The sequence below is a fragment of the Pagrus pagrus genome (genome assembly GCF_965226575.1).
Source record: "Pagrus pagrus genome assembly, chromosome: 12".
Lineage (NCBI taxonomy): Eukaryota > Metazoa > Chordata > Actinopteri > Spariformes > Sparidae > Pagrus > Pagrus pagrus.
Genome location: NC_140196.1, coordinates 13,434,736 through 13,462,083, shown reverse-complemented (window position 1 = coordinate 13,462,083; position 27,348 = coordinate 13,434,736). Strand labels below are relative to the sequence as shown.

Genomic DNA, 27,348 nt, shown 5'->3' with positions numbered 1-27,348 from the left:
TTGGTACATGTCGTGTTGGTAGTTTGTTTTATTTCGCTAAAATCAGGAAGCTTGTCAGTGATACAGTCGACATTTCCTGTCTGCACTGTGTCTGTGTGGAGGTATGTCATCCATGTTCTCCATGTGAGCTGCAGGAGTTATGTTATGGTTCCCTGTGGAGCAGAATGAAAAAACAGAGAGAGAAAGAGAGAGAGTGTGTTTTTTTGGGGGGCCACATTTTTTTTGGCAGAAAAATGGATTGAGGGATAATGTTGCTAGGAGACCCTGACATCAGCTATTTGTCCCAGAATCATGCTGTAGCCCACGTGCATTCAGACTCACTCTGTTAGTGTGTGTGTGTGTGCGTGTGTGTGCCTCCTCTCCCCACTGCCTCTGTGTGTCCTCGCTCTCTCTCGTATAAAGCCCTCAGCATCTCCTTCGCTCTCTGCTCTCCGCTCTGGTAAAGTCAAGGCTGTTCTCGGCGAGAAACAAATTACAGCTGTGCTCGGAGAATGAACAATGGACGATGCCTGAGGGTTTTCTTTTTATTGTTTCTATAATACAAAGCTTTGTGTCTACTTTTGTCAAGGTTGTAGAGCAAATTTCTTTTCTTTTAATCAAGTGACTCCTCTGTCCTCCAAAACAAAAAGCCGTGAATGGAAGGTTAGGACTCGGGCACATGCTTGAAGATGGAGATAAACAGCAGTGGAGCAAAGAGAGGTGAAAACAAAAGGAAGCTGCGTGTACAGTGGATGATTTTTTCTCTCAGCACACAGTCTGCTCCTTGTGAACAAAGTCCCAGGGCTGCCTTGAGGTTTGCTCATCCTGCAAGTCGTGCACACAGCATGCGGTACAGCTCTGCTGGGCGGCAGTTTTCATCCAACCTGATCTAAAGAAAAGAAGCGCCATCTCCTCTTTCGTTCTCCTTCTATTCATCCACCCGTGACCAATTTCTGTGTTACGTTTCTGCTTCGGGCTGCGAAGAAATGAACACCTCTCCGCAACTCAAGGAATCTTTGTCTCATTGTGTCTGTCCCCTTCCACCTTTTCATTCGTCTTGCAAACTTTTCCCTGCTCTCTTTTGCCGCTTCTTTCCTTCCCAAATCTTTCCACTTACCTCTTAGCTTCGTATCCATCACTCCCTCTTGCTACCTGTCAACTTAATATCCCTCGCCTGACTTTTCTCCTTTTTGCCCATATTTCCCTCTCCTTTCTCCGTTTTCTACTCTCTCCTTTCTTTAACCAGAGGGCACCAAAGGCTCTCTTAACACACACCACTTAGTCCCTTACAATCCTCCTGCCCATCCCGTCACAATGTACTCCTGGAACTCCACCGAGCAGGTCTGGATCAACGGCTCTGAGGCCAACCTCTCTCTGGGAAAGCGCGGGGACAGCGGCGAGGAGGAGGAAGAAGGAGAGCAGCACCCCTTCCTCACAGATGCCTGGCTCGTCCCCCTCTTCTTCGCTCTCATCATGCTGGTCGGACTGGTGGGCAACTCTCTGGTTATCTATGTCATTTCCAAACACAGGCAGATGAGGACGGCGACCAACTTCTACATAGGTGAGTCAAGTGTCGGGACATCCTGGAGATCAGCAGGCGAGGATGTATACATGATCACGAACGCCCAGTGCTTCAACTTCAGATGCATCGTATAGTTATTTGATCTAGGTCTCTTTCATCTCTTCGGTGGTGTTTCATTGCATGCCAACAGAGGGTTCAAAAGACCTGAACTTCACTCTCCATTTGCCCAATTAGCACACGGCTATGTGCAAGAATGTCCATGTTGATTACAGGTTAACATAAGAGGAAGTGTCAGGTGTTCAGATGTGTCCTGAATCAAAAATTGTTTCAAAGACGTGAGAAATTCTAAACAGATGAAATTATCTGCCAGAGGTGTTTGGAATGATTAATTTCTTCTTCTATAGCTCAGGAGATCAGAGTTTAAAAGATGCATCGCTTGTTTGTCCCTTTTTTGCAATTGTGCGGCGAGGGGCGTCTCTACTGTAAAAGGGGGTCCAGGGGGATCCTCCCCTGGCAGTTATTTTTGTGTTTGGCTGTATGGGCGGATGGCTCCTGATGAGCATGTTGGCACCTTGCATGGCAGCCTCTTCTATCAGTGTATGAATGTCTTTGTGAATGTGTGAATGTGACAAGTCAGTCAACTGGAGAAGAGCTACAGAAATGCATTTACCAAACAGGATCTATGTTGATGCTTTTTATCGCGTTATTGACAGTATTAGTATTGAGTAGAAACAGAATACAGCTCAGAGACAGCTCTCACAGAATCGTTACCCTCCATATCCTCATTGTGGATCCTGATCAGGAAGCAGGCAGAACTACTAACTACACTTGAATAAATAGTGTTCACGTATCAAACTTCCATTTTCTGGCTGATGGATATTTGCATGGACTTTCACTGTCGTCGCGCTGCTAAAGCTCAACATGAATGGAAGAATTGTTAACAAGTGTTTTCCAACGTCCACCGCAGACACATACAACTCGTTTTCTGTGACAGAAATATGCATCATCATTCATCGTCTTCCTCTGTGATTCACTGTTCACTGTAGTGAACCACTGATGGGAAGGCTGATTATACACAGTATTCAACCCGTGACACTTACGGCAGATTAGCGCCAAGTATGACGCATTCCTCGCCAAAAGAAAGACACATAATAGATGCGCCTTGTGTTTGGAGTGCAGAGAGAAATTAAAACTCCCCTGGAGGAAGATGGATGCTTTTCATCCCATTCAGCACATGAGTAGTCGTGCACTTCAGCCTCATGTGCTCAAACAAGAAACGCATGAACTTTCATCGACTGTTTTTTAGTGCTGCGATGGTGAATGGAAAAGCACTTACAGATGTTGTCCGGGGATTTCATTGATCTCAGGTATATCAAAGAAAATACGATAAATCAAAAGAGCGCCTCAGGTCCCACTGAGGTTAAGAAACTCTTTTTCAGACGAGTCCTGGCCAAGACAGACAACAGCACAAAGTAATTGATCGTGCGGCTGCTGCATGTCTCCACTGGTTTTTCAGTGGTGGTTGACTTGAAGTTGGGATGATTGATTATTGCTGTTGAAATCAATTACAACGCGTCTGATGTAGCGGTGACGTCAACTGTCTCGAAGGTGATTGATTAGGTGAGGTCCACAGAAGATAAGACTTAAAACAAAAAGAAATGCATGTCACATACATATATGTGAAAATGAGCTCACCTCTTCATGTGTAAATGAGGGAAAGAAGGAGTGCAACTGATGGTTTACCATTTGTGACTGTGTTTGCATATTGCATCGTGTGTGTGACTAGAATTTGATCTGGATGGATGATGATATCCCAGGGCCAGGGCATTGAAACTGTTTAATATTCAACTACATTATGTTAGCGTGTGCACCATCTGGCAACCCTTTCAACGTAATGATCCAGCTACTACAATGTGATTAGATCATCCAGTAAAACAAATAGGAGCCAGTGTGCGGCAATATTGTCAGAATGACAGATTAAACATAAAAATAAAGGAAGCAAAATCGGATTGCTGAGGTTATCACTGCCACTGTGCTGTCGGACAAGAATTTACAAGAAGGTACCGGGTTGGCAATGTGTATTTAAATGAAGCATTTTATATTCTTGTGAGAGTCTGTGTGTGTAGGTGTATTGTACATCCTGCCATCAGTCAATCAACAGTTGTGGGCTTTGATTTTCTGAAGCACCAGCAGCACATCGTCAAGTAAACAGATGCTGAAGTGTACTTGACATCAGAATTTACCTTTTCTTACCTTGAAACCTTCAATCACCAAGTTGAATGAACACAGTTTGCACAAAACTAAACATCATAAACTAATGGGAGGTGATATTTCAGTCCAGTTGACAGAATAAATTGTTGACAGTTAATGTTTCTTCAAAACACTGTGTCACAGGCTACGCACCGTACTGACATTTGCACAAAAAGTGTCATATCATGTTCACTTTACATGTTTATGACCTGACTTTCACATCTGGAGGTGGAGGGGATGGTGGTGGAGTTACAAGCCCAGTTCAAGACTGCGTTTCAACATTTGTAAGAGTGACACCACTGGATATTTTTAAATTTGACTTTGGGATAATTTCCAGCCCTGTTTTTGTTGATGAACATAGGTGTTTTAAGTCAAAACATGATCCCTTTCTGACCCTAACCAAGTGTTTTTGTGGCTAAACCTTGCCAGACAAGCCTAGCTTTGTCACAACATAAAATTGAAAATTGAACCTAAAACATTTATGAATTGAAGATTGAAGAAATGTTATGTTGCAGCATTAAGAAATGTAGAGTTTTCAACATAACTGCGGTTTGCTGAAATGTGCATCGCCAACATTTATTCTGCTGATTGGGCTGTATATATACTTCATGGGAGTTGCACTGGATTGGATCAGATTGTACCGGCGTTGCTTACTTTTTTGTGAGGCACAGACAAAAATGTCATCCTATCGATTAAATCAGAAGATGCTTCCAGAGGGCATGGAAAAACCTTGTATTTTGTTGTTTAATTTAAAGGAATTTTTGCGTCAAAAAAAGAAAAACAGTAAATATTTACATTTGAGAAGCCCGAACCTAAGATTTATTTTTGGCATATTCACTTAAAAAAAGACTTAAACGATTAAGCTACCATTGAAATAGTTGCTGATTTATTTTTGTTGATCAACTATTGAAGAATCGATTAACTGGTTTAACTGTAATGTGGTGTCCTTAAGCCCGCACATACATTAAATGTAGTATAACGCAGTGTACCCATTTTTGTCAGAAGATCTCTCGCTTATTACTTCTGGTGCTTGGATGGTGGTTAGACGTTTCTCTTAAAATCATGAAAAACTTGTGATATTAGTCTGACACAATCTTAGATACACTTTCTGTAAAACACGGTGCTGTAGAGTGAACGTGAAACATCCTGTGTGTTGTTTTGTCTCTGTGCAGCGAACCTGGCTGCCACCGACATCATCTTCTTGGTGTGTTGCGTCCCCTTCACTGCCACCCTCTATCCTCTCCCTGGATGGATCTTTGGCAACTTCATGTGCAAATTTGTTGCCTTTCTACAGCAGGTAAATACACAACTTACCTTTTTAAATCTTATCACATAATTACATTTTTCTCGGCTCAGAATGTGTCATTTATCTGTGCTTGTTACAAAGAGAGCTGAAAGCTCAATAAATGTGCTTACAGTGTTGACATTTAGGACTTTGATACAATCCAATTCTCTCCACCAGGAGCAGCTCAATGTGTACTCGTTTCATAACTCAACTGTGCGTCACAGAAAATCCAATCTTTTTAATCCACTGTAGGAGGCCGACAGCCCGGCCTTTGAGAGAACTGTCTCGAGAGAGCTTCAACTGAAAAGGAGCCATTGTTGCTTTTCCATCTGTTTTTTTCAAAAGAGTTTAAAGTGAGAGACGTTTCATTTACACAGTAGGCAGTTGATGACAGTGGATTCATCAAAATAGAGTTTAAAGTGACACAAAAGCATGTCCAAGCTATAATCAAACTGCAACAGAAGAGAAAGGCAGGAGGAGAAGCACGGGAGGAACAGCATTCGTGACTGAGATCAATACAGTGTGTTTCTACAAGCTGGACATTGATCAGAAAGAAATATTTAGATGTATGCCACCACCTGACCCAGTTAATCATCACCAACCATTTAGGGAGCATTCAACCCTCCACGCATGATGCCGTTACGGTGGTGTGCTGCTGTGTCGAGAGCAAGAATAATGAGCGTTGAGGCAGCGCTAATTTCTTTATGTCTTGCCACTGCACTCATACAGTTATTCAATTAGTTTCAACTTTATTTACCGGCAGTCAAAGCACCACTAGTGGGATGACAACTTTTTGTGACGCCACCTGAAAGCAAACCATGATGGACAAAAAAAGCTTATAGCAAGACATCACTGACACTTGTGAACATGGTATCAGATGCTAACTTATACATCCAACATTCAGAGCAACATAATTTCACAGAGTTGTGTCTGCAACCTTAAATCTGGAATTGTGCTACTCCAAAATGCACGCCAGCATCAAATGTGTTTGCACCGCTGTTTCTTTTATTCTTGTGTTTACGATTGTTTTTGTCTTGAACCCGAATCTACCACTCAACTGGCTTGACACATAGGTTGATCAATTCTTGCTTTACACTTAGAAGGTCTGATCTTCGATGAGTTGCAGTAATCCATAACACCTTTTCTCCGCATAGGTTCACAGAGACTTTACGTGTGTTTTCAGGATGCAAAATTCCAGCTTAGGCCCAGTATTTACTCCCCTTTTATTCCCGTTGGACCTCACCAACTTCTGAGGGAAATATCAGGCTCCTAAATGCTTCACTATGTTCCCCAGCTAGTCACTTACTTTGACTGCTTGCTGTTTGTTGCAGAGCTTTTTACGAAACTGCCCGCTCATCCTGGAAACTGGGTTGATGAAAAGTTGTGGGCCGTTAGACCAAAACAATGAGCTGAAAGATGCTAAAACGCTTCGATGACTTGACGATAATTCTTGAGGGTTGGGTGCCAAACTCAGATTAATGGTACCGACATTGGTGCTACCAGGTACCAGCGCATCTTTACAGTTACGTTATAGAAAGAAAGAGAGAGTGCAAGAAACCAACCCTGCAACAAGTCACCTGAAACACCTGGTCAAACATAATATACTGTATATCTAAGAGCCAAAGAGTGTACTGTGTTTGATAGCCTGAAAGGTCACCTGACGTTAGCAGCCAGTGCCGCATTCGTTCTTGGAAAGTGTAACCCAGACAGGTATCTGTACCAGCAGGCAGGCAGGCAGGTTTAGGTGACTGAGCCTGAAACAAAAACATAAAGCAAGAAAGCAAAGTTGCAAGTTGGATGAAGTATGAGTGGGAATGAGCCAGGTAAGTGTCCCTGCAGCTGAAGAGGAAATGAGAAGCAGTTGGGCGAGGAAGGACAGACAACTGCAGGGGAGGGAGATGTGAACAGGTGTGTAGACGAGCGGGGCAGTCAGGTGATGTGAGAAGGAAAGAAAGTCTGAGAGAATCTAGTGGATGGACAGAAAACAGCAGTGAAGGGGCCAGAAGACAGAGATGTAAGCCTACTCTACTCCCCTGCTCCCTTTCCTGCAGTGACAGGAGATACCATTAATCATGAGTACAACAACGCAAAACACATTTTCCTTCTCCCTTGTTAAAAATGCATCATAAACAAGAAGCCAAGCACAGGCCACAACCTGTTGACCCGATGCAGCTTATTCGAAGAGGAAAGCCAATTAAAACACCCTGAAATGCCAGGAGCGTGACAATGAGTGGGCAAGAAGCTCCGATCTTAAAACGCAATGTATCTCTGCAACGCTGTAATTACACTTAACTATGCTCTAATAACTATGAACTACTCTCAAAAATGCTCAATTAGCACCCAGCTTGAAAAGCCTGAGCTGTCACTGAGGGTCTAAAAGTGGGAGGAATGCGATAGCTCATGTTTAGTTAATAAGCAACCTGTCAAGCGATGCACAATCTAAAACAGAAATGTCCCAGGGAGGAAAAAAAACACTGAAACATGCAGTGAATTTCATTAATTTTATATTTTGTTTGGAGGTTCCGAGTGTACTTTATTCATTATGAAGCTAGAGGGGAGGAGGAGGCGACCTGTGAGGCTTAAAAAAAATCAATTTTCATCAATTTTCATAATGACTGTGTAGTTGTATAATTTGAGCATGAAAGAGTCAAATGTCAGTGTAAGATCAGGTGGAAAGGCCAAAAACATTTTTAATTAACTTGACCACGTATTTCCTCCACCAAAGACTACTGAACAGATTTCCACAAACCTTGGATGGAGGATGTGCCTCAGCCAAGAACAGACCCCATTAACTTTTGGTGCAAATCCGGATACAGGGATGGATCCAGGAATTTTTTATGCACTTTCTCTAGTATTTTAAGATAGTTGTACTTTTCTTTGAAATTTACGTTAATTTCTTAGGGAATAGTGCTTGGATCTTGACGGAAACATCAGGGTCCACTTGCACCTACGGGGCTTACACCTGGTCTTAAACTTAGAACGCCCGACCAGATAGTTACACTGATGCTTAAGCCTTCTTGTTAAGACCAGTCGTAAAACAGACTGACATGATGACTGTACTCTACAAAACAACAACAAAATCTGAACAAAGTGGTCAGCTGGACACCTTTTGGAGATGAATAATGAATCAATGCCTCCTGTTGACTAAAATTGAGCCTGAACCTTCTCACTGGAAAAGTGGAAACAGTAATTGCTTGACAAGCTCACCTCTCCTGTAGCTTTTTCAGTTTTCTGTCTCAACACAATCATTTTCTCTGCCTTTCATTACTCAGCCCTGCATACATGGTGTTAAAACATTTTAATCAGTTTCTATGAATGGAATCCTACATGTGCACCAGAGAAGGGTAATTAGGTTTGTATGATTATAATGAGACATCAGACCCGACCGCTCTTTCCAAAGAAATTCGGACCATTAACCACCAGCAGTATTTCAAAATGTTCTCAGTTCAGTGAAAACCAAAGGAAAACAGCAAGTGAAGTGAACTATCCCTGATGTGTTTACCCTCATCATCAGTCTCTGTTGAAGCAATATTACATGACAGATTACTCTACTGCTGCTGTTTCACATTACAAAACTTATTTTACTGAAATATATGTGAATGAATGTGATTTGATTAAATTACAAGTTCAAGTAGCCTGCGGTGTCGTTTGTAAACTAATTAATAATATACAGATTAGTCACCAATTAATATGTAATATTATATGTTGATCATTTAAAGAGTATCTTACGTATATAATAATGTTAAAGCCCCATATCCACACACATTTTCAGCTATTCAAGTCTATACAGACTCAGTTTTTAATAATTCAATGATCTGTCCTTTAGCACTATACACAAAGAGAGTTTTTACTCCTCTTCTAGCAGGGGTCTCAAATTCTCAATGGTCTCAATTACTGGCCCGCACAGTTGTATTTTAAAAAATGTATTTCATGTGACCCAAAATACGTAATGGCAAATGTCAAGGGTGACGCACATGTCTGTGCAGTTTTTGATGAGAAGAGAGCCGGCTCAGAGTCAGACTTGTTTGGCTGTGAAAACCAAAGATGTCTGTTTCCAAACCGAAAAGAAAAGTGGATGATGAACACAGACGGTTTCAAGACAGGTGGAAATACAATATTTTTTCTTGGAGGTCAGTGGAAATGCTGTCTGCCTGATATGAAAGGAAAAACTTGTCTTTCTAAAGGAAATAATCATGAGCCACGCTGCTACAATGAGGACTATTGTCTCGACAAGGTCTTCTCCATAAAGCGAAGAAGGTCGCAGATGCTGCAGCTGAAGCGAGTTATGTGGTGAGTGAATTACTCGTCAAAGCGGGAAAACCATTCACAGAAGGGCCGTTTCTGAAGGATTACATGTTGCAAGTCGCAGATATTCTATGCCCAGAAAAGAAGAGCTTGTTCAACAATATCTCTCTGTTGGCAAACACAGTGGCAGAGCGTATTACCAAGTTATCAAGTGACATTTATGAACAGTTACGGGACAAAGCCCGAAGCTTACTCTGTGGTGCCTGATGAATGCACAGGCTGGACCGACGATGCACAGCGAGCCATTTACATCAGGGGTATTACTGACAAATTCGAGGTGACAGAAGAGTTGCTGAGTTTGTGAGCTTAAAAAATGGATAGAAACTGCTGTTTGCATTTTTTGTTGTTGTTATGTATGACGAAAATATGAGGAGAAATGCAAATGTGCTAAAGTACAAATGTATTCAGGGATTGCATTTCAATGCCAAGTTTACTTTAACTAAGTTATTTATATGGACAAAAGTGTTAAAGTGTTAGAAAATTGCACTTTCTTGTCGTACGGGAACGCTGAAGTGGCCCTCCTACGAGATAACAATACCAGCAGTGACCCCCCAGCTCATTTGAGTTTGAGAGCAATGGTGTAACGAAAATCTGCTTCAAACACCTACCATGTTAGATTAGCGTGCTGCTCACTGCAACATTAGTAGATGCTGATCAAAGTAAGTAAACACAGCTAACAATCACGAAAAAGAAAAAAAAAGGTTTCTGGCACATCTGTTGTTCTGTTTTTCTCCTTTTGGTGCAAATCTATCTCAAATTCAACATTTATTGAAACAGGTGTTACTTGGAAAATGAAATGAACACCAGCGTGTTTACAAGAATAAAGAAAGTCTGCCGTTCGGTATACTGTATAATCAACACAGCCGCTATACTTTTCATTTGTTCCTGGTAAAGGTTGATTTTTAACATGCACTGAGTAGGATGACTGAAAAACACACAGACAGCACATGTACCTTAAGTCTCTTTCAATGTGAGGAGCTGCTTCTCTCCTTTTATTTCTCTGTTTTTTCTCTCAACACCTTTAAGGACCTTCCAGCTCCACCAAACGAAAACATGGCAGATTTCTGCTTTTCACACCTCTTACACCTTTCTTTTCTGTTCTGTGAGAAGAGCTTTTTCTTTGCAATTCGACAGTTGGGTTCACTTCTGGGCCGTTGTCTGGAGAAATCACGGGGGCTACTGTTATAGGTGGTGATTTCAAAGAGAGAAGGACACGGACGGCTTCTCTCCAGCTCTCCAGCTTTAGTATTTTATGTCTATAAAATCAGTTAGAACACTAATTAGAAAAACAGCCACGAGAAACAATCGACTGAGTGAGCGAGTACTTTTAATGAATATTTGAAGTAACATGCATAAATAAACCAGACCTTTCTTCAAAGCTACATATGATAAACTACAGTAACAGTAACAGATCAAAAGGAAAATGTGGCAGCCCCACTGGACTACACTTTTATCCTAGTATCCTTTTTTATTCTTTCTATTGTATTATTCTATGTTACTTTTTTTATTTTCTTTATTATTTTGATGGTAATGCACATAGGGCTGTTGTTGAATAACTTATGACTGATGGATTGTGCATGAATTGCCTTTAAAAGCCGTGGACTCACACCGTCACAATGTCACTTAACAGTAAAGGCTTGACTGTGAGTCAACCCGATCTCCAAAATAGATTTTTTTTTTTAAAAACAAAAGAATAAAATGAATATAGTTTGATATTTTGCTGTTTACTAGAACACTGCTTATTGCGAGCTTATCATAAGGAGTGGATGACGTGTGAAACAACTAGCCCGGCTAGCTCTAGCACACATACGCAACCTCCCCTTAATTGTTATTTATCTTTCATCAGTTTTTGTGTGGATCAAACAGATTCAACATGTGTCTACTGGTAGGAGGGTTAGATGTTTCCCCCCGTTATATTCTAAGCATAGTCAGCATGGACTACAGTCATTATAGTGTATTTTCCAAAATAGACTAAGTCAGAAGTAAATTATTTTGATCATTTGCAACATGTATTGCTATTTACTGATTATATATATTATCTGTGAAACCATGTTATACCTAATCAACATGTGTTTACTTGCTGGGCTCCTCCTATCAGAAAATTGACTCAAACATAAATTTCACTGCCCTAAATTCTCTTATCAAGCCTTAAACGGTCCAAGAAAATGTACTGGTAAAGGTGGAATACAATATTCATAATTATGGCTTCATTAGTGTATAGTCACCTGAAATCCTCTTCCACAGAGTCTGTTTCTAAAATAGCCCAAAACGGAAAAAACAAACTCTGGATCTGAAAAGAGCGAGGGCTATTCAGTTTGTTTGCAGTCTGGAAATTCCCCACTAGATGCCGCTGAATTCACTAGACCTTTACATCCTGCTGTATTAGGGAAGATTTTCAGCCCAGTCAGCAGGATATGTGTTGGCAGTTAACCTTTCTTCAAACCACTGATGTGTTAATATTGACATTTCTGCAAGCTGTGTCATATGTTCACATTACATGTTCATGCCCTGGCTTTCTACCTGGAGGTTGGAGAGGGTGGTGGTGGAGTTACAGGCGAGAAAGCTGCCAACATTTCAATATTTGCGTGACACCAATGGATGTTTTTAAGGAGATCTCGGTACAATTTCCAACCATGTTTTTGGTGACCAAAATAGGCATTTTAAGCCAAAACAACAAAGTGTATTTGGTGCCTAAACCTAACCCGACCATGCGCAGCATTGTCACAACATAAAACTACGGATTGAACTGAACAAAACTGAACGTTAAGTTGCCACATATCCATGGTTTGCAAAAACATATCACCACCAGCATTTATTCTGGCTACTTAAAGTCCATCTTTTGTAAAACATGGTTATATTTCCTCAGCGCACTAAAAGAAATGAGATGATCTAAATATATTCTCTTTGCGATGTTGAAGCCTGTTCCTTTGAATTGACATTATGCATTAAAGATAACAGCGTGGTGTGGTCCTAATGCACCAGCTGCCTTAAAAATTGAGGGATCAAGGCGCCCACTTCCTCAGTGGCACCAACACTGAACTCGTCACGACCCCCTCTCTGTCTCTCTCATCATCACATGCTTTGAAACACTGATGTGAGGCACCAAACCTCTAGAGGGTAATGGGCGCTGGCTTCGGTCACAGATAAGAGGTAGAGGGAGAGAAACAGAGAAAGAGGCGGATACATAAGAGGGACAAAATTAGATCCTATTTGGAGAAGAGCATAGAGTGAACTTCTGACCCCTCATTTCTCACCCCGCTGCACATATTTCACAGCGGTATGGATTAGTTCACCTGCGTATAACACAGCAGGGCCTTTGAAGTGAAGAAAATATGATGAGGACTGCTCCACTGAAAATCAATGTACAGAGGCCTATGAAGAGACTTCTCGCACTGTGGAACTAAACGAGTATGAGATTTGAGTAAAATGTAGTGTTTTTATCAGCAGGTGATGTGAGATGAAATACACCAGAGAAGAGTGGATTCTGTGAACGTGTCTATTGCAACATGAATTCCACATTTTGGTTTCTAATAAGCATTCTCTTGATGTGCCCGAATGTGATCGACTCAAGCGTCATCGAACGCCATTAAAAATTAAATGGGGTGATTTGTTCATATGCTAATTGAAAATACTTATCACAGACGCAGGTTCCCCTCTGCTTCCCGTCTTCCTGTTGCTCAGCATGTTTCCTCCCGCGCTCGTTCCCTTCCCACATGCTTTCTAGTCTAAAAGCGCCGGAGCTCATTAGCAAAAAACATCAGACAAGTTGGAGAGCGAATGGGAAATAAAGCAAGTTTATTGAGGACCAGAGAAGCTGCTTGAACTTCTCTGCTTCTTAATGAGGTTAGTGATTAAGTATGAGGCTGAATGCACAAAACACCATTAGAAAGGTGGTGGACCACTTCTGATGAAATTACCCCAGACTATTTAGGGATTTCATAAGCTTGTGATCGTCCCTCTGAGAAAACAGCTTACTCAAACAGCTTGTGCACAGTGTTGAGCATTTTTCTTTCTCGCAAAAGTATTATCGTTGGCTTTGAGTTTGCGGTGCTGGAAATAATCACCGACATTTTACATCTGTTGGACTTCATTAATACTCGCTACATGGACTATTTTTAAACACAGATTATTCACAGGGAGTGCTGGATTTATTCTCAGATATGTGGGTTTCAACTGAAAACAGTCTTGTGTCAGCAGAGCAGTTGGGAGGATAAAATAAAGAGCCCTCCTCTGGGACTCTTCCTGATGTTTTTTGCATTTTTTGTCTTACATACCCTGTGATTGTGATTTTGGGCTGTATAAATAAAATCAGCTGCTTTTAAAACATGGGTAAATCCAATTAAAAGAAGGTGATTGACTCCTTCCCAATTGCCAGTGGCCAGTGTCGTATCTGTTGAGAGCTTCACATGCCCCATCAGGCAGCTGGCAAGGATCTCCTACTGACAAGGAAACCACTAACAGTGGTCAACTTTTAAATATCTATTTTATTTTTTGATTTTACAGGGAATCTAAATTTTAACTACAATGTGTCCCATAGCATCGTATCATACATACACATCAGGTGTATTTTTTACTGCCCTTCCTAGGTGACGGTCCAGGCCACCTGTATCACTCTGACAGCTATGAGTGGAGATCGCTGTTACGTCACCGTCTACCCTCTGAAATCTCTCCGACACAGAACTCCAAGAGTGGCCATGATCGTCAGCATCTGCATTTGGATTGGTATGTCCTGCTCGTTTGATTAAATTACTCTCATTTCCACTTCCACCTTTCCACAGAGAATTAGCATGCATGATGTAAACCACTTCAACTAACACAGTCCGTGTCCTGCCCAGGCTCCTTCATCTTGTCCACCCCGATTTTAATATACCAGCGTATAGAGGAGGGTTACTGGTACGGCCCGAGGCAGTACTGCATGGAGAGGTTTCCCTCTAAGACGCATGAGAGGGCTTTCATCCTCTACCAGTTTATTGCTGCCTACCTGCTGCCAGTCCTCACTATCTCCTTCTGCTACACTCTGATGGTGAAGAGGGTTGGCCAGCCCACTGTAGAGCCCGTAGACAACAACTATCAGGTAAGGACAAGGTTTGACTCGACTTGGCTGCGAGCCGCTGCTACGAATTGTCAGCTAATTAAAAGCTATAAAGGTCACTTGTCTGTGTGGTGCCACTAAGTGTCCCTTTATGGTGTTATCTTGCTTTTAAAGCTGGCTGTCTTTGAAAATGTCTTTGAAAGCACCTTTCTTTAAAGAAGCTGTAACCACTGTAACTATGTGTAATGCAAAAGGTGCCACTATAACAAACCCACAGAGAATTATTGCTCAGCTCTGCAGTTGCCTTTAGTTCTATAAAGTTTTTTTTATATATGGCTTTTTCACTTAAGACCAAATGACATTCAGACAAAGTTAGGGACTAGCTGGTGAACATAGTGGAGCATTTAGCAGCTAATCAGCCATATATTTCCCTCAGGAGTTGGTAGAGACCAAAATCAGAGCTAAATGGAAAGTAAATTTTCATATGGCCAGAAACACACTCTAAATAATGTATTTCTGTACCTGCTGGATTTATAAATTCGTACCTATTTTCTAGCAAGTTCAGTAAATCAACTTTAAAATAATGATATGTCAGTATTGTGTTTATAGCTTATTTACTTTGCCCCCAGTTTGCCCAAATAATCAGTAATTGCAGGTCGAAATACATATGACACAAATATACATCTTTTTCATTGTAAATGTTTTTACTTGAGTGTAAATTCTTGCCTGGGGCTGTATGAATTGAGAGAACCTGGAGGGAGATGAAAAGAGACATTTCCTGTTGAGTTCTGAGATCAGTCAGACGAGCTGCACGCAAATGGCGACATGCACCGACGGCACACCATTCCCCTAAGAACAGAGCCGGGATGTAAAGCAACTCATGCATTCATTTTTATTCATTAATGCATGATGGCCCAAAAAGATTTGTTTCAATACACAAACATGGCTGTTTAAGGCGATTTAATACACACTGCACAAACAGTCCACTGGTCAACATTACACAAATAACACATGGGGAAAATTCCCTTTGCTTTGTGTCCTGAACACACCCTAATAAAACTACTCTCCTGTCATCTTTGCCTCGTCAGGTCAACCTCCTGTCTGAGAGAACTATCAGCATCAGGAGCAAAGTGTCCAAGATGGTGGTGGTTATCGTCCTCCTCTTCGCCATCTGCTGGGGTCCCATCCAGATCTTCGCCCTCTTCCAGTCTTTCTATCCAAACTACCGACCCAACTACGCCACATACAAGATCAAGACGTGGGCCAACTGCATGTCCTACGCCAACTCTTCGGTCAACCCCATAGTTTATGGTTTCATGGGAGCTACTTTCCAAAAGTCCTTCAGGAAAACCTTCCCATTTCTGTTCAAGCACAAGGTCAGAGATAGCAGCATGGCTTCAAGGACTGCCAACGCTGAGATCAAGTTTGTTGCTGCGGAGGAAGGAAACAATAACAACGCATTGAATTGAATCTGAGAATTAAAAATGGGAAGAATGGAATAATTATTTTTTACCCAGGGCAATCGCTGGAAAAAGGAAATTAAAATACTGAAACATTTTTAAATAGAGCAACTGGCTGATCTCAAAAGGACAGACTCCGTTTGGCCGACACATTATGTTTATGTTAATGACTACGACTAATTAAGGAATCGATGTGGAAAACACAGACTCATAATATGGATGGACACTAACAGTGTTTGGCACAATATGTTACCTGTTCTACTGCCAAGGACAGGCAGCGTTGACACATAACGTCAGCTGCCAAACGCCACAGCTAAATAACAGCTGGACAGCTGTACACAATGAGGCACATTCTGCCATTTGGACAGCTTATAACGTATATGTATTCTCAGACACATGAGATTATAATATACTATTTTGGAAAACGACCGAAGGCTGAATGTGCATTTCGAATGGACAAATGATATTCTTGAATAGATGCCTACGGACATGATTTTTTTTCTCATTTATGTGGGTTGACTTTTGCTCCTATCACTGGAGAGAAATAGAGAAAGAGAGATATTCAACAAGAGACACTATACACTATACTCTATCTGTTGTGCCAGAAACTGCTAACTCTATTACATGTTTCAAAGGAAGGAATTTATGGTGTCTTTCTTGTGTTACATGAGAAGATTGTGACTGCTTTCGTGTTTAAACGCTATAACATGAAGCTAAAATCAGGAGGAGATTTGGTTAATTCAGCATGAAGACTGGAAGAAGGAAGAACATATGCTTACCGGCACCTCTAAAGCTCATAAAGTAACACATCTATACATACACAGTATACATAAACATTAGGGGTGTAAATGCTACTTTGGTAATATCTTTGGCCCTGTCTGCTTTCAAATCCAGACGCTGCTTAAAAACAGGGATAAGTTATTGGACTTACTTATGGACGAATACATGCACCGTTACACCCTTAATAAACATACAACTTGTCAATTAGTGAGCTTTAGAAATGTTGGTGGGCATAATATTTAGGACATAGCCAAGCTAGCTAATTCACCCGATTTCTCTGTCATGTACCGTGTGTTTTTGTGCCTAATCCTAACCAGAGCTTAGCTTTATCAGATAATAAAACATAATTAGTTTGTACTATGTGCACAATAAAGAAACAGTGCAGTAAGTTTCACAAATCTGCAGTCACCATCTCGCATTGATCGCTATCCCCAGCCTTTATGTAAAGGTAAGCCAATCTCCGTCTGGCTCTGGCTTTGTATGTATGCTGCATTCATGTCTTATTGGAGTTATTGTAATTTAGAGTTCCAACTTGTAAATAGTGTTCATGTTGAATTCCAAGTCGTCATAAAGACCAGGAATCCTCATGTCAGCCAAAGTCTGTTGTTAAATGTAAGTTAAGCCAAATTCAGTGGATGTGGTGTTATAATGTCACAGTGTTTTTAATGCAGATGAACAACTCTGTAATCATATAACCATCTTTAGTCGTCTCGAGCTTTGGAGGAGTATAACAGCCAAAATTTAAAAAATAAGTAAATTAGTATGAACAAAATGAAATAAATTTAAAAATCTGAAAATTAAATGGAAAAGTAAATACATTTGTAAATTAATGGAAAGGTAAATAAATCAATTCCTGTCACATTTTATACATTTATGAATATATTAATGCCTACATTTATTTTTTTATTATTTTTTGTGTATTCAATGGCATATTTATTTATTTATTGAGCCTTTTTTCTTTTTTTCTTTTGGCAGTTTCGGTCCTCTATCTATAACAAAGGTCGTTTTTGCATGGCAGCTGCTGTCTCAGTCATGTTTTCATGTAAGTTATGTTTTCTTTGCTGGTGTCGTATATAACAGAGATGGAGACAGAAGCCTGCCCCTGAAAAAAAAGAACAGGATGTTTGCTTTTCTACTACATTCAACCAGCTGTGAAACAGTGAGCTCAGGGTACGACAGGGTTAAATTTATGCTGTTCTGTTTGGTGAGAATCCAGGGAAACAGAGCCAGCATCCAGCTGAATGGGAGTTTCTCTGCTGCCAAGTGTGATGAGTGGGAGCTGGCTGAAGCTGAGTTACGACTGGTGAAGCATAGACAGTGTTTACATTTCTTTTGTGTCTCACACACAAACATTCACACCTTCCACAACACATGCACACGCACACACACTGTAGAAACACGCACGCACATACACAGACATGCACATGCACTTTCACCTAGTATACCCAGGTGTGACATCTTTGAGAAACAGCCTTGCAGGGTCTTGTCAGATGGACTGAATTTCAAATAGAGGAACTGACCCATATTGCCTGTGCCCTGCATTTAGAGGCGAACTTGTTCAGAGAGCAGCTGCCTGGCGGTGGAAATACAGCCTATGATTGTTGATAAGTCTACAAAGCCCCTGCCAGCTCTCCAGTGTCTAGATGCACTCCTTTTCTATCCATCCCACACAGTGACATTCAAAATCAGAACTCCAATTATGGCCCATAGAAAATCTGCTAATGCAGCTTTCATTTAAATTGTAGATATTGTAGGATTTTACGGTCTTCAGGGTCCATTTAAATTACATCAGCATGTTCTGAAAGGAAAGCCAACCGAGTCGACATAATTAGGCATAGATGGGTAACAAGAAAGGTACTCAAGAGTTGTCATTAACAGAAACATTTTAGCACATTTTTTGAACATAAGTGGAGAAACCTTTAACTGGCCTACTATATGTACCTTAAAGGAAAAGTTTGCCTAAAAATGAAAATTCAGTCCAGACTTTTTTTACACCCTTAACGTGCGATCAAGCTCGTGCAAACACTTTAGACGGGGTACGCTTTAACGATTTCTGCTAATAAAAGGTTAGAAATACCACCTTTTCAGATTATTTGGGGGCTTTCGTAGAGAGCTTTCGTACGGAGCCATTTTAGTCCCCATCTACTTCAGTTGTTACTTCCTTCAAGATGTAACTGTAGCTTTACTTCTGAATACAGTTTTTAGCACAACATATGTCTTGCATCCACACAGTTAAACACATTTGTACTTTTAGTGAAAAAAGCACGCTAAGTTTCATTTGATTGGAATGGTTTCAAGTTGTTTTATTTAAGATGGAAGTGATATGAGCTCCATCTATATTTACAACTATAATTATAATTGTATAAAAGGCAGTCAACAAAAAGAAACATCGCTAAGTTTCATCAGAAAATTCAGCACAGAATAAATTACACGGTAAAAAGGGTTTATTTCTGTCTGAGTGCTGCTCTAAAAAGTCTCTTTACTAGTTCATTTAATGCTAATGAGTGCTTATTGCTGTTTAATGAATGTGAACTGTGCTGTGTTTCTTCCATAGAGACTGTTTTAACTTCATCAGGACCAATTTCATCAGTAAAATGCGTGTTGTGTGCTTTGCATTAACAGTTGGCTCTTGTACCTATGCTTTTTTTCAGAGATTGTGATTATACTACATGTGTGTTCTGGTTGTTCAGCTGTTTCTTCAGTTAAGCCTCAATCTTGAAGAGTAAAATAAAGTGACCCTTAAACGTTTAGGTAAGCCATTTTAAATCAAGAAGATCAAGAACGACTTTACCAGCACTGGTGATGTGATAATTTCTCAGGGTTAATGTGAAATCATGTCTGTATTACGTTAACTTTGGAGGGAATAATTAAGGGGAACAATGTTAAACTCATTTTGTTGGTGCCAATCATGAAATTATCCTGCGAATACATGACTGCATTTGATCTGAATTAATGCTTGACATTTGCACTGTGAATCATCTGGAAAATATGCTTTTCTTTTTTGTTGGCCATTAAACAAAAAGAAGGACTTGTCTGCTTGCTGGCTGAGTTTCTTATTATAAATCATTAGATTCTACTAGTCAAAACGTCTGTAGGAGGCCAATACAAGCTTTTCGATATAAGTACTTATTATTAGTATTTGATAGGACCATTCTTATTAAATTTATCAATACAGAATTGAAAAAAAAGTATACATAAGTATAAAATAATCATTAATATATAAAATAAACAAATAAAAACATTACATGTACCATATTAGACATATAGACAACTGTATTCAAAATAAATCAAAAAACATACAAGCAACATACATACAAGGGTACAACAAGACAAGCACAAGGTATAACAGTGCAGCGCAGCCTTAGCTTCTATTACTGGTATCATACTGGGAAATCTTCCAATCTGTTATCTTTCTTTTGTTTGGTTAACAATAAGTTAAGCAATATCATGTATGAGAGAGCAGTTGTCAGGCTAATTGTGCACTGATTTATGATATCAATTTAACTGAGGGGATTTTTACACTACCCCTTTGCTCTGATTAAAAAAAATCTCGCTTAAACCCGCTACTATCAGGCTTTTGTGTACAATGGGAGTTGACTCTGCAGTAGACCTGGGTTTTTATCACCTTTTTATTACATAATGACCACCACACGCTTGACCTTTGCATAGTACATGTGTAAAAGGGACAGCATTGCTCAGTGCTCGCACAGCATCATCAAGATTAACCCTCCCGAATCTTAGCCTGAGGAAGAATCACTATGACTGCACTAAGCAAATACATGACTGGCTCCACCGACGACACCTACATTTTAAATCTATATAAAATCAAAACTGAAATTCCTTTATCTTTCACAGGAATGGTAGCTTATTTATTTGTACTTTTTACCTTTTGTATCATATCATGTTATAAGTCCGTATCGCATGTTCATTGTCAGATTCCCCAACTTTGCCTATTGGTCGTTGTCATGGAGCACGTCGTTGAATATGTCTTTTTGTTGGGATGTCGTGAGGTTTCACAGATTGGATGATGCTGCCTGAAATCCATTTTCATTCCCGTCATCCTTCATCTGTTGGGTCTGACAACAATCGTGCTGATATTGAGTAGTCTGAACCCGCCATTAGTCTCGCAAGGACGGATACTGTTGGAGAGGTGATTTAAAAAGAGGGATGGCACAAAGTTCACGGCTTAAACCAGATGAAGTGGAATTCTAAAAAGCAAAATAGTGAACATGTCCTCGGTCTGGTTGCATTTGACCGTCAGCTGTTGAGCTTCAGACAGTCTGTAGAATATAAAGAAAAGCTTTATCTTCAAATGTCGGGGATTAATACAAATGTCATAGTGAGAGAAGTGTGCATTTTATTTTTTATTATTATATGCAGTCTTTTGGTAGCGAATGTAAAATGTAACAAAAGAAACAACAGTCCCCAGTGCTGATTTTCAATTAATAAAAAACAAACAAAAAGCAACTACAGCTCACAGTTCCTGAACAGAAGATCTGCCCACACAGTGCCCCAATGTACTTCATCCAGATGACCTTAGGGACAATAGTGAGTCCAGACTTTGTTGTTGTCCATTTAGTTCTGAGTCGATAACACATGAACGCGACGTTGACATCATTCAAGTTGAGCTAAAAAAAGGCTGCAGGAGACAGCAGGCAGTCAATGTGGGAGGGTTGATTCATGAAAATGTTAAAGCCAGGAACACAAAGGCCGCAGGGTACTCATGTACACTCACTGTACTCAGTGTATTATAGCTTTTGTGCTCTATGACGCATCTCTTAATGTTAAACATTATGTATTTACCCTGCAGCCCGTAGATTCTCTTTATGTGGACAAAGCAGCCTTTCTGAACATGTACTGTGCGTTCTAAGCAAAACCATTTTCAGTGTTTATCGCAGCTTTGTGTTCGAGTGGAGGAAATAATTGAGAGAAAAATGTGATGAGTTGTGTGCAATTAATGTTCAGTCGTATTCAGAACATTAAGTACAAGTTACAAAAGTCGAATAAAGTGGGAAGCATTTTGACATTTTGGCCAAAAGGAGCATGGCTAGTATCAAACAACGGCTACCTCTGCCACATTCATGTTATATCCGTACGATCTTAATCACCAATTCACGGACTTTGACACAAACGTCCGAGTTGTAATCAGGATACTGAAACTCTGAAAGCTCCAATGTCTTCAACTTATTTATTATAACAAGATACCAGAGTAGCTTCTACTCCACTGAATTTAAGGACATTTAATTTTTTACCAGCTGCAATGGTGTTGGCAGGTAATGTTTTCACCTTGTGAGTCTTTGTGTGTGTGTCATCATGGTAAAACGTGTTCCTGGAGACATCTTTTGTAGCAGGAACTACCACAGAGGCAGTTTTGAGTATTTTGCCAGATGTTTATATGTCTTTCTGTCAGTGTGGTAGCCTCACAACCGTGCAAGATACAGTCACAGAACTTCACAGGTGTGTAGTTGAGATGGAAAATGGGTGTGGTCCGAATAAGGTGCCTGAACTCGGGAGGTAGGAAGAAGGAAAGGGGCAATTAGCCAATAGCCACTTTCTGGCCCTGACCAATATTCGTTTTAAGTTGCAGGACTGTAACCCAATACCAATTATTTCGATCCACTCTAGTGAGCTGTCATTGTTCTCTCTCTGTCTGTCTGTCACAACCATGCAAGATGCTGTGATGAAACTTCACAGGTATGTCATTGTGACACAAGTGGGAATGTGAACATGTTGTGTGATCCCATCACCAGATGGTCTCCAGTTCAAAATAGATTAACGCTTGAGTAATAAAACTGTGATGATATAATACAAAAACAGTCAAAGGGGACGTTTGTCGACATTGAATACTTTTGCTTTTAAGGACATTTTCCTGACAATACTTTCGTACTTTTACTTAAAAAGGAGTTTCAATGCAGGACTTTAAATGGACTATGGTATCAGTGTGTTATTACTGCAGTGCTTTTACTCAAAGTAGCAGCAGACAAGGGACTGACAGCTAATCCTCCCTTTCCCGGGTGACTGCGTGCCTTGAGGCAGACAAAATTATATAGTGATAGCGAGGTTTGTAAGGAGCCAGTGTAAATACTAATGGTTTCATTATTCTGTGTCCATTACAATGTGCATTCAACAGTTAATTCATAATGATGTGTTGAAGCACAATACACTACTAGTTTTTTTACTTGTAGCGAAAATATTTTTACAGTATGGTGTATCTGGATCTGGATTTTAGCCACTGCCATAATGTGATTTCTAAGCTGAGGCACACTCAGTTCTTCTGCCTGGCTCATCACTCCTCCATCAAAGACTTCTGTTTTCATTTTACTAAAGAGAGTGGAGCTGTTTTAAGGTTTTAATTCACTGGGCTTCTAGCCTCTTGCTGTTGAATGAACATTCGGGCCGTTGAACCACTTCCTTTTGTTCTTTGCACATTGCAAAAATCTGGACGAAGCCTCATTAAATGAATCAACAGAAAGCAACACAATGAATGAACCCGTTTTTCCAGTGATGGTGTAATTTTGGAATGATACATTAAAGCCAAGGTAACCAATCAGTTTAGCTCCTTTGTCGGCTGTCTGGAGTGTTTATTGACACTAATTTGTGTTTTCTCCATGCAGACTCTGCAGTTTTTACACTGAAAGAAAAGCGAGTCATCTGCGCTGTTCAAGTGAGTTTGAATGCAGGATCATTTGTGTTTTAACCCAACATTATATTCAAAAACATAGTGGAGGATCACTGCCCTCTGAGTTAGATCATGACACCGGCAGCGGACTCACCCCCTCCTAACAGAAAATCACTCATTGAGTCAGATGTGACTCTTTAAACCTGCCCGCACTTGTCGTCTGGACGTCTTTGGTTCTGACAGACAAATAGCACCTTTTTGTTTCTGTGGGCTCCATTTCAACTGAGATATCTCACCGCAGTGCTCCCTCTCTGTTACCTTGGCAGCAAAGAAAAGATAATGTTGATCTTTCAGGTTGGGAAACACCTCCAAATGAGCTGTTTTGTTTCAACTATTTGACTTTTAAGATCCCATAAACCTCCTCACCTGCCTGTCAATACAAACTGTTCTACATGATAAATGATTTCATCTGGATGAATGTTTGGCTCCCGCAGGAAATTAATCTGCAGATTAGCAAATGTTATCACAGCAATGATGAAAAATTGTCTGGAGAATAGCCGGGAGAGATGTGTGGGCTGCTATTTACCATCCTGTTTCAAGCCTCACCACTTGACAGTAAACTGGAAGTGTAGTAAAGTGTAGGAATTAATTTCAATGTCATTCTGACACAGCCGTTATTGTCCTGCCAGTGCTGGCTGTTAAATAGAGTTGTATCTACGCCAAATGAGCTCTGGGAGCTTGTTTTGTGAACTGGTTAACGAAGGTCTCATCACTCACTGATGGAGACACAGACAATCAATCAAGATCAAACTCTCGACGACACAGTTTGAGCCCTCCTGAAGAACGACAGATCGATTTACCTGTTTAGAAGAAACCCTGTCAGGACTCAAGTATTCTCCTCAGTGTGAAAGCAATTACCTGACATAACTGCCGGACACAATTTGATCTCTTGGCTTGTCTAGTAATGGTTTCCCCTCATGGCTTCATGGTGCCTGAGAAAGACTTTAAGACATTTTTCATTTTGTGACACAGCATTTTCACAGGGTGTGATACGAACAGGGCTCTGTGCCTGAAAGGTAATTTCCATCCAACTGTCGTCTGAGATTGAAAAAGATTGTATAAAAATATGATAAAATAAATAAGTCATTGTGAACATTATTTGAAGCACATCGCTGAAGCTTCATCTGGAGAGACTAAAAAATGTGGCAGATGATGAAACATCCAAACAGGTCTCATCAATCTGCAGGCAAATGACACCAGTCTGCATTTTAAAACTGTGACCAAATGCACAAGCAAAAGTCCAGTTTGTGTGCAGGTGAATGAAAACGTTTGTGCTTAGACACTGAATAATGTGTTTCTAAGTTTCAAAAGATACACCCTCTGCCCCCCCGCCAATCTAGCCCTTCATAAAGCAGGTACAGTGTGTGGCTGGGGATCTGAGTCTGTCGTTAGTGGTTGACCTTACCAGGATATGTTAGACGTTTCCTTATTTCCACCACTCAGTTGAATAAAAAACATTTATAATAGTCACCAGTCTACATTTTTGCTGCTAGCCACAATAAAAACAAGCTGTTTGAATTTGAGTCAATGGGAGAAGCTGGTTATGCAATGTAGCGTTCCTTAGCTGTTAGCAGGTTGGCAGCACTACTGCTAGTGCCCCCCTGCAGGAAATTGCTCTTGAGAAAATCTTCACATAAAATGTTATTTACGTTGTCAAAATCATGTGTATGACCCGTCCAACCATGCCGACCAAGCCCAAACTTGAACTTTGGAAGGATTGGTATATCACCTGTGTGCAAAATTAGACTCTGGTCTATTTCTTCTTCTTCTTTTTTATTTATATAAATATGTTTTTTAATTTTGTGACATTCCTTAAATTAATACATGAAACAAAAATACAATCTATGATTTGCATAACAGCAATTGAACAAAATGCACATTAAAGTTTATTGTCTATCGCTGTTTTGTTTTTGTTCTTTTGTTTTTTATTTGTAAATTCAGCTAAAATTTGCATTTCGTCAATGTCCATTTGAGATGCTGACAGATTACAGTGACCAGCTTGGGAGAAACCACAGCGAGCAAACTTCAACCTGCTGTTGAAAATTGCCTGCTGGGGTCTTCTCATGAAGTCAAGTCAGTCAGATTTATGAGCTGTATCAAATCAGCGTCAGCCAAATAATTTCTCACAGTGGGATTTTGGAGAGCTGCACGTGTTGCAGCGGTCATTGATCTTTAGTCCCATTGCTGCCAACATGATGAGTGTGGCAGCGCCATGGTTGAGCTCATTTAAAAGCACAGGCTTAAATGGGATACTGGGGGACTTTATCCGCCAGCTATGCTCCTCAGAGCTCTGCAGCACATGATAGGAATGCAGTTGTGAGAGAGAACAAAAAGACTGCCTAATATATTCAAGGTGGAAGCAGTCGGAGGTAGCGCTGAGAGGAGAAAGGCATCATGCAACCATCAGTGGCATGATCTCCCGAGGGTCGACAAGCTGTTGCTCCTGAAGAGGGAGACAGAGAGTCACTCGGGCGCAGAGCAGCAAATCACTGAGAAAAACTGATGTCTGAGGACTAATGATCTGTGGTAGCTTTTCTTGGCAGCGGTGCATGCTGTGTGGAAGAAAACTGTTGAACATGTGCATGTTTGTGAAGACAGAAAAATTGTCTTTGCTCAAACTGCAACTTAAACACCAGTATGACTGTTGACACCGCTGCTGCCGCTCTGGCCCCAGAAACCGCATCAAATGACTTGAGGGGGCCCCTGAGACGGGGATCTTGATGTGTAATGGAACAACTGAACTCAACTGACAGATTTCTCAGCTCGGAGGATTGGAGCATGTTGTATAAACTGGCTGGTTGGGTGTTACATGCTAAATGTTTTTCTTGTAGTGTGGAAATGGAAACTGCCTTGTGGTCTTTGCCTTGATGGCCTTGCGATGAATATAAAATAACAAAAATTAAAATGAAAGTTGTATAATTCTGGGTGGCCTGACAGCAAATAAAGCTGATGAAAAGTAGCCTCAGTCCAAACTGTTTGAGGCCATTTCAAGCCGGCGAGCCCCCTGAGAGGTCGTCACGCTTATAGTCGTGAAAATGAAAGGTGCAGCTGCTGAAATCTAAACCTGCAGTTGTCGCGCTTTTTTCTCTCATTCCTTCAGTTTTTTTTTTCTTTTTTTCTCATGTAGCAAAATGAAGAATGACGACAGCAGAGGCTCAGCCCGCCGAATTGTCAGCTGAGGGTTGGAGAGGAAAATAATTGCCGGCAGTGGAAAGAGGGGAAAGGCAGAGACGGTCGGACACAAAGAGGCCTTTCTACCAGCGAGCAGAACCGCCTCACGTCACAACACAAGCAGGAAACCACACCAACACCACCACCACCACCTTGCCCCGGGGACTGAGTGTGTGTGTGCGTGTGTGTCTGTGTGTGTGAGAGAGAGAGGTGGAGGAATGGTCGGAAAGAAAGGAAAAGGGGAAAAGAAAGGGGTCTGGGACATTTAATGAAACCCAATATCCTGCCTCTGGTCTAAAAATAAATGGAGCAACCAGCACATAAACACAACTTCGCATGTGTGTGTACTGTATGTGTGTGTGCATGACGTATAGACTAAGCCATGCATGGGAGAGGTGTGAGCGAGCTGTATTCATTTCCCAGGTTTATTTGAGCTGAAAATGAATATTGTATCCCCCACTAGCTCTACTGCCCCACTATATCACACACACACACACACACACACACACACACACACACACACACACACACATAAACACACTCAATGAGGTGAGGTAACATCAAGTAGTGCACAACTGCACCCAAAGGGGTAACGTCAGTTTGATTACAGAAACTATACAGACCACCGACTCTCCGCTGTATAGGCAATTAAATGGTAGGCTGGGTGCGAGCAATTAAATGGCGAACTGGAACTTTAGAGCTGCATATTTTTCCCAAGTGTTAATCTAAGAGTGTGAGTGTGTTCGCGTGTGTGAAGGCTGATTATTACTAATTAGTTTTCATGCATCAAGACATGTGTAACCCAACTGCAGTTTAGTGAAATCCTTATTTAATGCACTGAATACATTAAATAGAGAGAACATAATGTTGGTAAGCTAATGACAA

General features: G+C 40.7%; 1 protein-coding gene across 1 annotated transcript; it reads left to right on the top strand.

The window, feature by feature from the left end:
* Window positions 1-447: 447 nt before the first annotated feature.
* kiss1ra (KISS1 receptor a) lies at window positions 448-19,641 on the top strand. The gene is made up of 5 exons (XM_084368167.1): window positions 448-1,540; window positions 4,924-5,048; window positions 13,928-14,063; window positions 14,177-14,415; window positions 15,462-19,641. The coding sequence occupies exons 1-5, from the start codon at window positions 1,294-1,296 to the stop codon at window positions 15,840-15,842; spliced, it is 1,128 nt and encodes a 375-aa protein (XP_084224293.1). The 5' UTR covers window positions 448-1,293; the 3' UTR covers window positions 15,843-19,641.
* The last annotated feature ends 7,707 nt before the right edge of the window (window positions 19,642-27,348 follow it).